Here is a 15971-nt window from a genome sequence, read left to right on the forward strand (position 1 = left end):
GCTCCTTGTGCTGGCCACCGCTATACTGTCGGGTACGTTGGGGTGTAGTAAGCAGAGGTCTCGGTGGCGGTTGTATTAGTGTTGGTGCTGAACTAGTGAGCTTGCGCCGGAGGGTCTCGGTCCAAACATATACTCCTACACATGGATTGAAAACGGGTATACGGTGAGTCGAATATAGAACAGCGGCATGAACGAAGAAGCGGGAGGCGGCGAATTAGATCCGGTAAATTCGAAGTAGTGGGAAGCGTAGCAGCTGGGAAACAAGGAGTGCTGGTCAGTTGGTATTATTCGGGGCTCCGAGGCCTGCTGCTACTGAGGCACTGCTCACACAAAACCAAGATGCGGCATAGAGAACCAAGACATGGGAGATCCAGACGTTCGAAGGTCACACGCATCAGCGCGAAGGGGGTGGGAGGGTGGACGCCCATATAAGCAGTCGATATCTGGGGATTGGGATGAGACTGAGGACAGGCCCTCGAAGCTGGTGGAGCCCAAGAGCAAGGCGGGTTCTCGTCTTTGCCTTCGGCCGTCGTACCCAGAGTGCCAGGGCGAACGTGAAGAAGGCCTGGGTTTACCTACTGGGTCAAGATGCAGCGCCTTTAATCCCTGACCTGGGAAAGCAGCAAGGGTCGGGGGGAGGGCAGCCTAGGTAGTCTAGATGCATATCCCAGATACCTCAGCTGCTGTGATAACACCTACCGAAGACATGTACATCCCCAATCATCCAGGGCCTCCATAACAGATGGGACCCTTGACGCGTTGCTTTGGTGCTGTGATGAATAAGTGGCATCGGGCATATCGCAGCAGACTTGGAGGGGAGGGGTGGGGACACGCTACCAAGGCAGACAGGGTGGCAGGGTGGCAGGGTGACAGGGTGACAGGGTGACAGGCCAGCCAGTCTCTCTCGCGTGTAAGAGGGAGGGTACTTTTTTTCCTTCTTCTTTTTCGTCGAGCATCAATTGGAGAGTGATATCGCTAGTTGGAGCGAAAAGGGCCAAGCCGCTACGGGGGGAGACAAGGTGGAGCGGCCGGGGGCAGGCTCGTCGATTAATCGACCCATCACTCATCAATGCTGAATGCTGCTCGGGTCCTGCAAGCCCAGGTTCCAGGCTAGAATCAGGCTCGGCTCTGCTTTTTTTTCTTCTCCAGCGCAACTGGGAATCCTGGAAGGAAGGCCTATTGGCCAGTCAGTCCAGGACTCTGGATGGACACAGTACGGCTTGGAAGCTTGGAAGGGTGGATACACCAGCTGAGAGTCGAGACGAAAACACTAACTGCAGCTTAGCGAGCTGGTGCTGGGCGACATGCTCGATTCGGGGCCTCGTTGGCTGAGATGCAGGCTCTTGGGTGCGGAAAGGGAAACCAGTATTACCCTCTCGTTGGGCCATCTCATCAGTCTTCCTACCGTACCGTACCGTACGTGCAGCCCACACGATACGATGCGGTAGGGGTTGCAGAAGGGGTTGGGGTATTTGATTGAAGCGCCGTAATTATTGGCCCTGATAGGCATGGTTGAATCGTGCTGAGCCGGCGAAGTCCAGACGGACCATTTCTGGAAGCCGTGGCACGTTGGTTGGTTGGTTGCACGAGAACCCAGACACCTGCCTCTGCTTCCTTACCTGCTACCCCTCGGAACCCTCGCTTTCAGAGCTGCTGGTGTCTGCGGCCCTCAAGTGCTATTTGGCACATCTTCTGTAGATCTCTGGCCTTGGGGAAACCCGAGGAACACCAGCTGCCGAGGCGTGTGTGCCCTCTGTGCTTCGGCGAACATACAACAGAGCGAGCACAGTGAAAATAAATGCACTCGTCCATATACATATTGGGCCGAGAGGGTGGGATGTGTGATGACGCAGTCTCTGCTTTGCTGAGGTCACAGAAGCTAATGATAACTAGACTTGGGCTTTGACTTCCACGTCGCCTTTCTCTCGTAACATATGTGGGCAGCGAGGAAGTAACTGGAATAGGTGATGGTCAACAATAGAAATGCAGGCTCGGCAGATGGCCTAAGATGCGGTCGGATCCCGTCGCTTGGGCACTAGCAAACTACAATCCACGTGGAGTGGACGATGGGGAGTGGCTCTTTGTTTTTTTGGCTTCTCTATTTCATACGTTCCTCCCCTTGCTTCCGTTTGGACCACGCCCAATACGATGTAAACATACATACAAGTAGCAAGACATCGACTTAGGCCCCAGTGGTGGTTGAGAAACTCGAGTCGCTAGACAGGCGTGACAGGTGGAATCAATCCAGTGCACAGGCACTATAGCAATGCAACGCCGGTGCCACGTCCACATGGCAAGGCCCGACAAGAAAAGAAAAGCAGTAGTTTACAGTGGGTTCGCAACCCCGACGTCGGTTCTGGAACCGGGTAGCACGACAGATGCAGCTTTCGTACAAGTATCTCATGGCAATGGTGGAGGGTGTGGCTTACATAGTCGCCTATGCCCACTTGAACACATTCTTTCTTACCTGTTACCGAAGGCCTCGTCCAGAATCATGATCTGGTTCTCGGTGCAAGCAAGCACAGTAACACGGGAAGAGCCGAGGGGCATCCTTCGCTTCGTGGAGGACCTGACTCGGACAAGCCGCCATTGGCACTGGCACTGGCGGCGGCACATTTCACTACCGTGCTTGGTCGCATTGGGAGGGAACCGAGCCGGCAACATGCTGCCTGCCCTATGCAGAGCCAGCCTCTTGGATATGCAACGTATGTTCTGTCTTGGAGCATGGACGCGAAAGTGAGGCTTTTGGATGGTATCTACAGACACACACACACACACACACACACACACACACACACACACACACATGCACCCTAACAAGATTCAAAGCCGCATGGGATGAAGGAAGGGATGGTGGGTTGTTCCGATTGAATGTCTCAGCCCTGCTGGTCGTCCCAGGCCCCTGGGATCCAGTTGAGAGGCTATGGTACTTGTGTGTCCCTGTTGCTGTATGTGCTTGGAAGAGAGAACGAAAATAATATCGAGCATGACACCATGGCCACGCATTGGCCTCGCATTTTTTGGATCTTTGTTACCGACAAGATATGTTAACGACCATTCTTAGTGGACACGCAATTACACACGAGGATAGGAGAGCATTCATTGCCAGTTTTCATTTGATCCAATGAGGAAATGGGACGGTAAGGTAAAGCGAGAAAAGTGAACCAAGAGCCAACCAACCCCACCACTTCCCTTCAGCTCACTGCGGTGATGACAGAGGCATCATCGGTGTACCTGGGCTTGATTGGTGCATATCCCAGTATCGCCCAAAGGAGGGCGCTGCAAGTCTTAGATGACGAACAGATCGACAGATCACACATCCCAGCAAGCCCGTCAATTTGCTTCTTCCGCTCAGCCACCTCTGTGATGACATTCGCTCAACGGCCAGAAAAGGTGACTCTCGGTGCTTAGTCTCCCTCCTCGGCGGCTCTGTGCCGCGTGAGCTTGAGATCCCCCTGGACCGCGGCACAGAAATCCAACAAGATGAGGTTCTGCAGTTGATCGATAGCCCGCAAGATTGCAATCAATGAATGGCCCTTTTCCCGTGTCTGCGTGTTGTAATGAGGACTTCACATACATACATACATATGTATACCGCAGTGTCCAGGGGGTGGGGAGAGCCCCCCCCATGGAATCTTTCTCAACATCCTTGTTGTTACTCGAACGGCACGCTCTTCCCTGCCATGGATTCCTGCGTACTGCCTTGCGTCCAATCGCGATAGAGCTTCTCGATACCGTATGCAGCACTGTGCGGGCTGTGGTCAGGGACCGAAAACAAACCCACCCACTAAAGTAGGGGAGCAACTCTTGGGCCAATGCACCGACGGCTCGATTCTACCGACGAGCAACAAGCATGCATAGATACGTAAGAGTGCTGCTATTTATCTTATGTAACGTGGGTTATGCGGGCAGCTACTATGGCGGGCGAAAGCGCTGTTGATGTCAGAGTTGTATTGTCGTCAGATTTTGGCGTCTTGGTGCCCGGAAGGGTTGATCGGGACGCCTTCCGTTTTGCGCCTGCGCCTGCGCCTGCGCCTGTGCCTGTGCTTGGGCCTGGGCCTGGGCCTTCAATTCAGGTACAGGTAGGTAGGAGTCAGCAGGTATGCATGTATGTATCTGCATGCATGCACCACCGAGGGGCAAGAAATGAACCAAATTTCGTGGGCCTAAGGTCGCGTGTTATGATTGTGTGAGGAGATGGCGTTCTGAACTGGCAATATCATATTACGTCGTCCGACGTGACTGGCTAGCAGCGAAAGAGGCTACGACTTCTACAGGCGCCAAAACAAATATGAATGAAGAAGCCCCTGACAAAACCGTTGAATCCTACGGGGCCAACACGCCTAACCAGATACAACAAGGCATGGATATGGGTGATGGCAAGCTGTTTCCTTGCTTTCTTTTCTTCTTCTTACTGCTGTTCTTGTCTGCCAGTTCCCGTTTCCGTTTCCGGCGGCCGCAGCGTGTCTGCCGAAACATGACCCGGCAGTTTCCCACTACATATGCACGACCGGAGTCAAAGAGCCACATCGAGACCACTGCTAATACTGTAGATATGTAGACCAAAAACGTTCGTTATTCGCTTCTTACCGGATACAGGATAGCACGCTCCCTCGCGTACGAGAGCCAAGAAGCCCTTTGTCGCAGTGAATAAGTTTTGGCAGTTTCAACCCCTGCTGAGTCACTGATTATGATACCACCTATCGTTGTATTCGGCCCGCCGGGAACGTCACGTTTTGAGTCTGTCTTGGGGAAAGATCTGTCGTTCTCGACTAAAAAGGCAGATCTGCAAACCGTATCTGTGCACCCCCTTCACCGGCTCGGTAGCACCGTCAAACGGCGGTAGTAGCAGTGCTACTATTGAAGCTGCAATGAACCATATAGCGGTGCAATGACGAAGAGTATTACTTCAGAGCTACTCGTCCGAATCGGACTTTGCAGACAGGACGTGGTAGCATCGCCATTCGTCACCCGGACTGCAATCAAACCGCCAATGGGACAGCACGGGCATCGTCGTACAATCTGCCAACATCAATTAATTGGGGGTCGCTCACTCACCTCACCGTGTCCTGAGCTACGGCGTTAGCGACCTTTACAGTTTGGCCGGCGTGATGCAGGTACAATACAAGCGCGCCCAGCATGGAAATGAGCCAAGAGGATCTCTCCCGGCACATGGTTTCCTTTTCCACAACCTTTGAGTCTTTGGCTCCGTGAAAACGATGGTGTTTCGCCCAAAGGGATTCCCGGCCTACCAGGAGTTACCAGGATTTGCATGCATGGTCTCTCGCTAGTGGTTTCGAAACATTCCAGAACTCGACTCTAGACGTGGTCGCCGGTACAGAATAAGAACAATAATAAATGAATGATGCTCACCTGGCTCAGGCAGGCACAGACTCGGGCAGTCAGGCGTCGGGTTCACACGCCTACGACAATCAGAAGGCCACCCCGTGTTTCAGCTGGTCCCAAAGCATAGGGCCTCTACTATTTTAGACATTGTCGGATTTAGTGCCGATCATGTCAAGTATCCTGTCCAACGAATACATACGCCCATCTGCCAGGCACAATGGAAAGATGCTCTATAGCTCAAACATGACCCGCGTATGAACCTGAACCTGAACCTGAACGCCACCCGTCGGCATGATTCCTCCCTGTGAGTGTTAAACTAACATCTCGAACCAGGGGAAGGTTCAGCGTAGCTTCCCGCCCCTTTGCTGTCGCAAGATTTCTGGGCTTCAGGCGGGGAAGAGCGCCAGCCACCAAGAGGCAGAGACACACACACACAGAGAGAGAGAAGAATAGTCTGGCTTGTTCATGCGATGCCGAAGATGGAATCGACTGCACGAGGGTCGGTCGCAATCACGTCGCAGGGTGCAGTTGCACGACCCAATCAGACACGGTTGACGATGGAGACCAAGCTCCCCATCGACTCAAATGCATAAGGAGACTGCAACCCTCCTTCAGCCTTGGGGTATCATTCTACAGGTATAGATACAGTACAGGGAAACCGTGTCTCAGTCTATAGCATGGAGCCGGGAGGTGGGAGATGCAGAAAGGCAGATGCGATACTACGCGGCAGTCTAGATGCCCGGTTCATCCTGGCTCACGGGTATACACCTGGTGAAATAGCAAGCGTCGATCATTGAACCATTGGGAGATCTACTGAAATTGTTTCCTCTCGATCAATAGTAGGCGATTGATCGACCGACTAGGGTTGGGTGCCAACAGTGGAAAACGGAGCATTTGGCATTGGCAGTCTTTCCGGAGCTGGCGGTGCGTCTCCATTCGCGTACGTCGTCGCATGTCAGCGTGAGCCCTTCCGGTCGTGTCCCGTCTACGGCGACATCGAAAACAGAACTTCAGACGATGGCGGTAGGCGGGGGGGTTTCCTAAAAACCTGACAGCAGCCGGCATGTAACCTCAGCGCCCATTTAGCCGGCTCGTTTCATTGGCCGACGACGGGGGACCAGGGATGCATGTTCCTACAGAAGGGGGCACGTCGAGTCCAAGAAGACGCATGTAAGACGGGCCTCTACTGTCTACTTCTCCTGGGCGGCTCCTGGCACCTGGTGAGATCTATACTAGAGGCCCCGAAATAGCCTACAACCGAGTAGTCCATATGTATTAGATGGATGCAGGTCAGCAAATTGTAATTGTCGGAGGGGGGGTTCCATCACCATGTCATACCCGTCGTCTCACCTTCCCCATTCATCCCAGAGCCCGAACCTGAAGGCCTGCAACTACCGTTTCCAGCAGCACACCCAGCGCTGACCCCCGTAGCGAAAGGATTCAATTGCTCAAAGGCCTAAGGCTCATGGAGCCAAATGCCACGCATACTGTACGAAGCAAGGCCAGGGATGACACGAGACGGCGAACCAGACTGGCGGGTTTTTTTCGCCTCCCCTTTCTTTCCAGACGGCTCAGTCTGGGAAACAGGAATCTTGTATACATCGTGTACGAAGTAGAACGGGCAGGACGACTGTCTGGTGCACCTGGGCACCCGGGCTGAGCAGACAAGGCGTATGTACCTACCCGCCTCCACGACCATCTGCCTGTCTCCTCCAGGCAATAGCCAATAACATCATGTTCTTCTTCTCTTCCGTGTCATGGCCGCCATAAGGCTCTGCTTTCTTCTTCTTCTGCCACTTCGATGCTCACACATGCTCCTGCCATCATCCCTACCATCTACGTAGCCCACCCCGGCTCCCCACCGGTCCGATTGATCCATCCCACATCCACACACACACCGTCTAGAGCCCCCAGCTTTTCTGGGGCGGCGCATCGGCATCGGAGACATTGCCCGGGGTAGGAAGCTGGCCAAAGCTGCGCCGTTTTCTCCCAGCCAGCCAGCTCAGATAGACCATGGGTCAGTCCATCCGTCGGACGGACCAAGACCCAATATCACCTCTCGCATACACATGGGTTGTCGCTGCAGTAGCGTGCCCGTTTCTACGGGATTGAAAGGGATTGGCTGCTGAGGAGGGGGGAGCACGGGCGGACGGGCGGGCAAGAGGCGGACAGGAGGATCCTGTCGCGTGCGTGCGTTGTTTACGCCGCCCTACGGGTTTCGCGTAGGGCCCATCCACCTTGAAGACGGACCGAAAGACGATGAGCAGAATAGCCTAGATACCCGGCCTCATTCTGTTGGACGGCTACGCATGACGCTGGCCGACGGGGATACTTGCGCCCACCGGTTGGCTGGCATTGTTGCCGACAGCGTATTCTTATGTGGCCAGGCTTGCTCGTAAGTCCTTCGCTACACATCCAGACCGCCAGCTTCGGACCGAGTGCCTTGCGGAAATTGGGTTCTACGCGAGCTGACATCAATGGCTGGCCTGGTTGTCGGAACAGCTCTGATGACATGCCCAGACACGCCCAGCCAGGACCATACACATCAGCATTAGCCATATCCAGGGGCTCCGTGTCTGGGTTTGGGCTCGATCAAAAAGCTACATAAGTATGATTTGTCACAGATTGGTCAGTGGCCATTCCCCCATGCCCCTTCATCAGAACCCCAGAAGCGTACATCTGTATCAGGCTAGGGGTGCTTAGGGGGAGAACGCGACACCAAAAGCACAGTCATAACAGCAGAGCGCAGGAGACCAGTCGGGCATATGACCCGAGATGAACAGGGAAAGCTACGTGTGCATGTCTTATCAAGAGTAATTGAAGACTTTGATGCTGCCGCCCGATAAATTTCTTATATTCATAAATCATGTCTCGGAACTTGCATAATGGCTATCGCTATGACTATCTTTCAGTTGGAAACGAGTGCTGCTCTTAAGCCACTCAGACCCCCGGGTCCCCGTAAAACATATCGCCTTTTCCGATAGGCGTTTGCCTGTAAGCACTTTCCTTCTCTTGCAACGAAAAAAGGCGGTACCCCGACGGCGCATGCCACGAAGAGACGATGACAGAGTCCCTGGCCGTGGCAGAGGCCCCTATGTCGGATGGGTAGAGCACAAGTTCCCCCGTTCTGACACACCCAGGTCCATGTATCATATCTGCCAACTGAATGTCTCTCCATACTTCATGTCAAAAATCCTGAACTCCCAAGATCTTTTCATCAAGTACATGAGAGACAGATGCAATCTCAGCAGAGCCATGCTGTTCAACGCCTCGCTGAAAATATAAAATGGAAAATCGTAAGCCAGTAGTGTGTGCTTTCTCCCACTGTCCCCAAGTTTAGATCGTCTTTCATCACAAGTTCTGGGCCTTGGATGGTTCACTGGGGCGTGGTGTTTCGTCAGGGTCGCCGTCGTCATCCATGTTGCCAGGCGCCAATGACTCCGGTGGTGTACGAAGCACCGATTTACCAGGCGACACGGCTTCCCGAACCGGAGATGCGTTTCCTTCCCTCGATGGTGTCGCCACCTGTGTAGTGGTTTCTGGCGTAATAGTATTATCTGACATGACGGCAACGCTATCATGACTGTTTGCTCTCATCATCTCGATACCAAGTTTGGAGCTGGGCAAGTTGGCCTTTCCACGATGACTGTTGCGTTCCCGGTCTCGACTTGCTCCCAGCTCTTCGTCCTCGTCGTCAGCAGAATCGCAACCTTCTCCTCGCCGTTTTTCCAGATTCTCTCGCCTCGATCTCAACTTCTCCAGTGAACGCCTTGCCATTGACGTAGTAGACTTCTCCATCTGAGCCGGTGCGGATTGTTGTGACACCAGAGGGGCAGGCATATTGGGGGAGCCGTTTGAGTCAGGCAATGCTTCGTCCTGAGCAATTCCCAGTTCATCCCAGTCGCCCGTAGCTTTGCGACTCAACACGACGGGAACGTCATCAGTCGTAGCAGATTCTGAATCCCCAAACAAACTCGAGCTAATCGAATCCTCCCTGCTTGAGCCCCTGAAGCTGCTGCTAGGATGCTGGGCGTAGCCGGAGGAGCCCGAGGTTGGACTGTCTTCAACACGTAATCTCTCAAGTTTGAGCATCGAGGGTATTGACGCTTGATGATTGCTCGGAACCCCGGCTGTCGCCTGCCCAGGAGAAGGCGGCTTCCACTGACAGAGATTGGAGAGGACTTCGATCAGCTTAGAAGAGCTGATCGGCTTCTCAACGAGTGAATCAAAGTAGTGGGGGGCTTGCAGCTCTTTCAGGTAGGCCGTAATGGCTACAATAGGAGTATGCGAATTCACATTCTTGAGTTCGCGCACCATCCGGGCAAGGTCCGCACCGCTAACCTCTGGGAGCTTGAACTCGGTGAAGATAATATCGAACTTGATTTCGCTCATGGCATATCTGACGGCCTCAGAGCCAGTGGATGCCGAGATGGTCCTGCAGCGAAGCTTCTCAAGAAGCTTTTCCATCACCATCCGCGACACCGGGTGGTCTTCGCAAATTAGGACGTCCAAGGACCGGAATGTCGGGCTGTCGAGATTGATAGCAGACATTCGCCTTGAACTCTGTCGGCGTCTTTGAACACGAAGAAGAGCATTTGCCTTATCGCCCTCATTATCGGACGACGATGGTGACATGTCAAAAACCTGGCTTCGCCGGTTCCGATGGTGAGCAAGCAAGTCAGACGCTACTGGACTACCCTCTTGAGAGCCAACGGTTAGCGACCTTGACCGAGTCGAAGAGTTGCTCGTCTTCCGCGGGGTATTGAGAGGCTTCTGCGGCGACGACAGGGCTAGTGGTGGCGGAGCGCCGCGGCCCTTGATGGGAGATGGAGCAACGGATGTTGCTTTTTGGACAGCAGCGGCCGCTCGTGGGGAATCAAGAAAGCTGCCAGGCTGCAGTGAATTAGTAGACTGTTGAGAAAGACTCGATCCATTGCTAGAAGGCTTCCGGCGACTGTCTGGACTTTGACTGGCGACAAAGGAGACAAGTAATGGCGATGATGGCTGCGAGGCACGACTTGGAGATGAGCCCGCCTGGCCGACACTCGAAGGAGAAGCAGGTCGGTGGGTTGCCTTAGCATTGGACAGACTTCTCTGGACAGGCATACCGTGGACGGGGCTTCCGTCGAGCGTGGGAGCCGGAGACGTTGGGTTATTTGACCCGCCAGATCGATGTTGAGCCGCCATGGCCTGGGCTTTCAGTTGCTGAATTACATCCTTGTTGGCTTTCTCCAGCACTGTCAGGTTCTTGAAAGCAAATGTCCCGAAGTCATCCGATCCTAGCGGCTCACTGAGCCTCCGGCTCTTCAAGTCGCGGATATGCGGCGGGATGTGTAATGGCATCAGACCACGTTTGATCGAGTTGACATGAACCTGAGAACGCACACGAGATAGCGCATCGTGTGGACGATCCGGGTAGTCGGGCGTGGGCGCAGAGGGTGGTGTGGCCTGATCTTCGATCTCTTCGGTGAAGGCTTGCAGCGTGGCACCACGAGAGTCAAAATATTCGGTATCTTCTGGGTTTTCAGGTTGAGGCACAAATTGAGCATCGTCCTGCAGTAGTGTATCCCAGCCGACACCTTCGAACCAAGGATGGCTCCTAATCTCTTCTCCGCCAGAAGCAAACTTTTCATCTTGATTAGAGCCAAGACGTTGCCGAGGGTCCATACAAAGTAGCTTGTTAATCAGGTCCTTCGCTTCTGGTGAGACTTCGAAATCGGCCTCATCTGGCCACATTATCTTGCGGGCAAGGATGTTTTCAAAGACATGCTCTGCCTCGGTAGCATGGAACGGGGGAATGCCGAAAAGGAACTCAAACAGAATACAACCAACCGACCACCAATCACTGGTTTCGTCTTGTCTCTCGCCGTTAATGGTTTCCGGGGCGAGGTAATCAGGAGTGCCGACGAATCGCCTGTTCGTGTCCTCAGGGTCGAACAAGGCCATAGGCGGGGGCATCATACTCGATTGCGGCGGCGTATTTCGGTGGTGCTCGCTACCGTGAGACGTCACTGGCTGCAAGCTTGGGAGGTCTTGAGATGCAACACTTGCACAATCGCTCATTTCGTCGTGAGGAGACCTGACGCTTGATTGTGACAGCCTCGAATGCATTGGCTGGTTTATATGGTTGTCATTCAGTGAAAAGTTGTTCATCATGTGAGTCAATGTTTCGCTGCCGCCACTGTCGCTACGCTGTCCTGAGATGCGACGAGGCTCCTGCTGGAAAGGACCAAGGCTGAAGTATGATGGCTGCCCAAGGTTGGCCCCCATATCCGAAGGGGTCATTTGAGGCGTGGTGCCAGGTGAGTGGTGTGGAGCGTGTAGATCCATAGATGTGGATCTCGACGATGCTATCGAGGTTGAGCGAGCAAAGGGGCCAGATTTCAGAAGATCAGGAGTTTGCTCTGGATTGCTGCAGTTCAATGCTCGCTTTTGTCGTCCAATGAGACCCATCCGTGACAAGCCGAAATCAGTGAGCTTTAAGTGCCCCTTCTGGTCAATAAGCAGATTGTCTGGTTTCAGGTCACGATGAATGATGCCGCGGTCATGAAGATGCTCGACACCGAGTATTACTTCTCCGAGGTACTTTTTCACCCAATCCTCGGGGAGCCCGCCAAGCACTTTGATGAGAGAGGCACAATCGCCGCCGTTAAGATACTCCATGACAAGGTAAAGATAATCCTTGCTCGAGAACGTCCAATAGAGCTTTGCAACAAACTCGCTTTCTCCTTGCCACATCATAATAGCCCGTTCAGCTTTGACATTGGTCACCTGGTTTTTAGCTACCATGTCAGCCTTTTTCAGGACCTTGATGGCGAAATACTCGCCCGTTGACTTCTTTTTGGACAGATAGACGCTGCCGAAGGCGCCTTTACTGATTGGTTTGATGATTTCAAAATCTTTGATAGAAGGGGGTACCGCACGAGCCTGGGGGGCAGCGTTGGCGGGGTTCAATCGAGGCGAGGGAGGATGTCGATTGATAAATTCGGGGAAAGCAGCAGACGACTGTCTGCGGTGATGATGCGGTACTGATGCCGGGGAGCCGAATTCGCTATGGGGCAGCATAGGAGAGGCCTCAGGAGAGACGATGCTGTCTTGGGAGTGCTGAAAGCTTCTGGGTTTGAGAATGCGAAGAGGAGACGATGGCGGAGCGTTCCGGCTCGGTGACTCTTGGCGATGAGGTGATGATGCGCCCGGAATTATAAGACTTCGCCTTTGCTGCTGCCGAGAACTGGTAGCACGTCGTAGCCCACCAAACTCAGATATGGGAGACTCGGTCCGAGGCTGGCGCGACATCACAGAGGAGGACCTAACACTTCCCTCGCTTTCTGCCGCATCGCTCTCGAACATCAGAGATTCACGGCGAGATTCTCGAGTCTGGCCAGCCACGCTCAACCCACCGCGCAATGACCTTGGAGTAGAGCATTCCCTCGGGCTACTGGACCTAGTGGATCCAATAATAGAAGATGGCCGCCGGTTGTCAACACGTTCTCCGAGGTCAACATTCTTCAAAGCCAGAACGAGAGAGGAAGGGGCGTCGTCGAAGGAGCCTGGGAAGATGGCTTCTTCTGTCGCAGCTGGTGTAACCTCGGATTCTTCTGACGCATCTTCGCCCTCTGTCGAATCACTGAGTCGTCCGGCGGCGATCCGAGCAGCTTTGCGCATGGCCTCATCAATGCAGTCCTGCACAATTACAGCAAATTCGACTCGAATTCGTTCCGTGTACTCGAGGATTCTGCGGTATCGAAATACGGCTTCGACCTTCTCCTTGGCGACTCTTTCGGTGTCCGCACAGAGGAGGGCAAGCCCCTGTTCTTGTTCTAGTGTATTTGACCCAGGAGACTGCCACTGAAGTACTTGAGAAATACGAGATTCCGACTGAGGCGATTGCGTCCGAAACTCTCCCGAGCCTTGTGGACCAGATTCTTTTATGGCTGGTGTGCTAACCTCGATCGATGTATCGCAGAGATCGAGTAGAAGCTCAACGATTCGTGCTTGTGGACGGCGGACGGCAAACGACCGAGAGCGATGGTGGCCAAGGGGAGTTGCAGTCGAACGGTCCCGCGAGGAAGCCACAGGCGATGCTGCTCCCGGGGAGGAGGTTGTCGAAGTTGGCCCAATGGACAGGCCTTTGTATTCAGCTGTGGGTAGAGTAACCTGTTGATCGCCTGAAATTGGCCGCGCCTTACGCGCCTCGAGAGCGTCAAGTACTTTGACGATGGAGTGACGGTGCTCGACCAGATTCTCCTGGGCCATCTGAACGTCCATCTCGGCGCGGTGCTCTTGGAGGCAGAGGTCGGTATGTTTTTCAAACCACCATGGTGGGATCTGGCGTTCGCAAATACGACAGAGAACGGGCAGTGGTGGTGGGTGGTTTGCGAAATCGTCATCCCCCGACTCTGCCAGCCTGGTCAGATAGCTTGCCAGCACTTCGGCACCGGAGCCTAGCGAATCTACTATTAGCGGCGGAAGATCGATTTTAACTTCTCGGGGTGCAATCCACGGCCGTATCATCCACATAGTCTGTGAATATGTTAGTCGTCATATCGCAGCAAAGTACATCCATGCTCCCTGGCTTACATGACTGTCACCGCCCGTAGCACGGTCATAGACCATGATGCCCTGTGCTTCCAGTATTACTGTAGCTGGTTCATTCTCGCTATTCTCCGGTTCGCCGAACTCGTTAACCGTGATTAGTTTGGACAAGGGTCCCAAGTAGACAGTGAAGCGTATGAAGTGACTCCGTGAGTCGTCTTGCTTCATGTAGGCGATGGCATCAGCAAAGACACCCTTGTCGTCGCCGATAATAAGGTCGGCGATAGGTTTGTGTTCGAGAGTATCTGTTTGAGTGCCTATGACATCAACCCACGAAGGGCTGACCCAGCGTATGGTACCGTCGAGGTTAAGGTCTACTATGACATTGAGAGTCTGCTCTGCCGCCTCTCGAAGCTCTTCCCGTTCTTCTCGTATATCCTCGCTCAACGTCCGCTCCATAGCACTGCCGGCAGCTTCTGCCCGCCGCAGCGAGTTCACGGCTGGCGGGGCCAGCCTATCAGGGTCTTGGACTCGATCCATGGTCGCGGCCCCAGGGATGACGGTAGCATCGGAGGAGGGTGGGTATTGGTATAATTTAGACTGCTAGGTACCTCGAGGGCTGCAAGTCGGGTGCTGTAGGGGAAGGGTTGTTGTATTCGGTGGATCGATCAGCCGGGCGCTGCAAGTACGTGAATGGCCAGAGACGCCGTCCTGGCATAAAGCCAGAGCTACAAACTTGCAGAAACCCGAGGCATGTCGGCCATGCGGCGGCAATGGTGAGGAAGAGGCTCTGATCAGGCCACCGGATGGAACAGCAGACAGAGTATGTGGTTCGATGGCCAAGGACGTTTCTTCTTCTTCTGGAACTCGCAGGTTTGTTCCGTAGCTAGTCAATGGGCAGGGGAGGGCAAGCCGGCAAACGAGAGGGTCAAGCTCCAAAAGGCAAACGAAAGTACTGCCGGCCTTGGTATTCGGGAAAAGGGAACGGCACGGCGCCCACTACTGAGTATTGTATGCGCTTGGTGTTTGTCGTGGTTGAACCGGGCCTCGAGTGTGTGGTGGTGCTAATCAGAAATCGGTGGATGACGGCAGTGCGAGGGATTGAACGACAGGACGTCAAAGGGCCTCTACTCTCTGTGTGGTATGCGAAGTGCAAAAGATGCAAGAAGTAGCAGCAGGCCAAGATGAAGAGGTAATGTACAGTTGCAGCGGGTTCGTAAGTAAGGTAAATTGGCGATCAATGCCTCGTCTTGGAACGAGCATAAGGAGAGAGAGAGAGAGAGGGTTGAGAGCAGTCTGATCGCAGGAGATGGCTAAAGGTTAAAAGGGAAAATGTAGAAACTTTGCTCTGCATCCCGCGTGTCTGGTGGTGCTTTTGGTGTCTGTTTGGTGTTTTCCAGCCTGCCGTCCTTCCCTTGCTGCTTTGCTTTCTACTAATACCCAAGGCCTGTCCTGCCATCCATGCCAGGCGCTGCTCTGAACGGCCCCCCCCTGCTGCTACTGCTGCTGCTGCTGCTGCTATGGTCCCACCAAAGAATCCTAGGTCCCGGTCTAAGCAGTAATGCCTGTTGATTGGGCTATTAGTGATCGGCTTTTTGGCGCATCTTCACGCACACTCACGCACACGCGCACACACACACACACACACATACCTACTGCCTACCTCTGTCTGGACCGTTATCCATCAGCAACTCTACACGTACATTGCTGTGCATCTTATTGACTGTTCACACTTAACCAAAGCAGATGTATGCTTACGTCGAGGGTATCGGTCTACCTCCCCAGGGTGGTCATGAATGTTTCTAGTGCACTAGCCCACTCCTGCCATGAAACACAATCCCAATGGCCACCGACGTGCATCAAGACCACTGAGACCTGAAATCATGTGGTGAGAGCAGTTGTAGTGTGTGCAGCCCGTTAAGAAACGTGAAGAGCTACCTGCTACCTAACTATTAACTACTAACCTCTCTCTCTACCCAATACCCAACCAGCTTACTTACCTTGCTACGTATTCGTACTAAAAAAGACAACTCCACCTAGTGAGCATGTGTGATGCAAACAACGACGAATCCCCACCCTCTGGCGGCTTC

At 53.7% G+C, this 15971-nt stretch overlaps 2 protein-coding genes across 2 annotated transcripts; both read right to left on the reverse strand.

The window, feature by feature from the left end:
• Positions 1 to 2463: 2463 nt before the first annotated feature.
• Positions 2464 to 2664, reverse strand: PG998_001007 (uncharacterized protein; the record flags this gene model as incomplete). The annotated part of the gene is made up of 1 exon (XM_066867825.1): positions 2464 to 2664. The coding sequence occupies one exon, from the start codon at positions 2662 to 2664 to the stop codon at positions 2464 to 2466; it is 201 nt and encodes a 66-aa protein (XP_066736240.1).
• A 6033-nt stretch (positions 2665 to 8697) lies between these two features.
• PG998_001008 (Response regulator receiver rim15p) lies at positions 8698 to 14421 on the reverse strand (the record flags this gene model as incomplete). The annotated part of the gene is made up of 2 exons (XM_066867826.1): positions 8698 to 13869; positions 13927 to 14421. The coding sequence occupies 2 exons, from the start codon at positions 14419 to 14421 to the stop codon at positions 8698 to 8700; spliced, it is 5667 nt and encodes a 1888-aa protein (XP_066736241.1).
• Positions 14422 to 15971: the final 1550 nt, after the last annotated feature.

Source organism: Apiospora kogelbergensis, assembly GCF_038363985.1.
Source record: "Apiospora kogelbergensis strain CBS 113332 chromosome Unknown utg000001l_segment0_segment0, whole genome shotgun sequence".
In the NCBI taxonomy this organism is placed as follows: domain Eukaryota; kingdom Fungi; phylum Ascomycota; class Sordariomycetes; order Amphisphaeriales; family Apiosporaceae; genus Apiospora; species Apiospora kogelbergensis.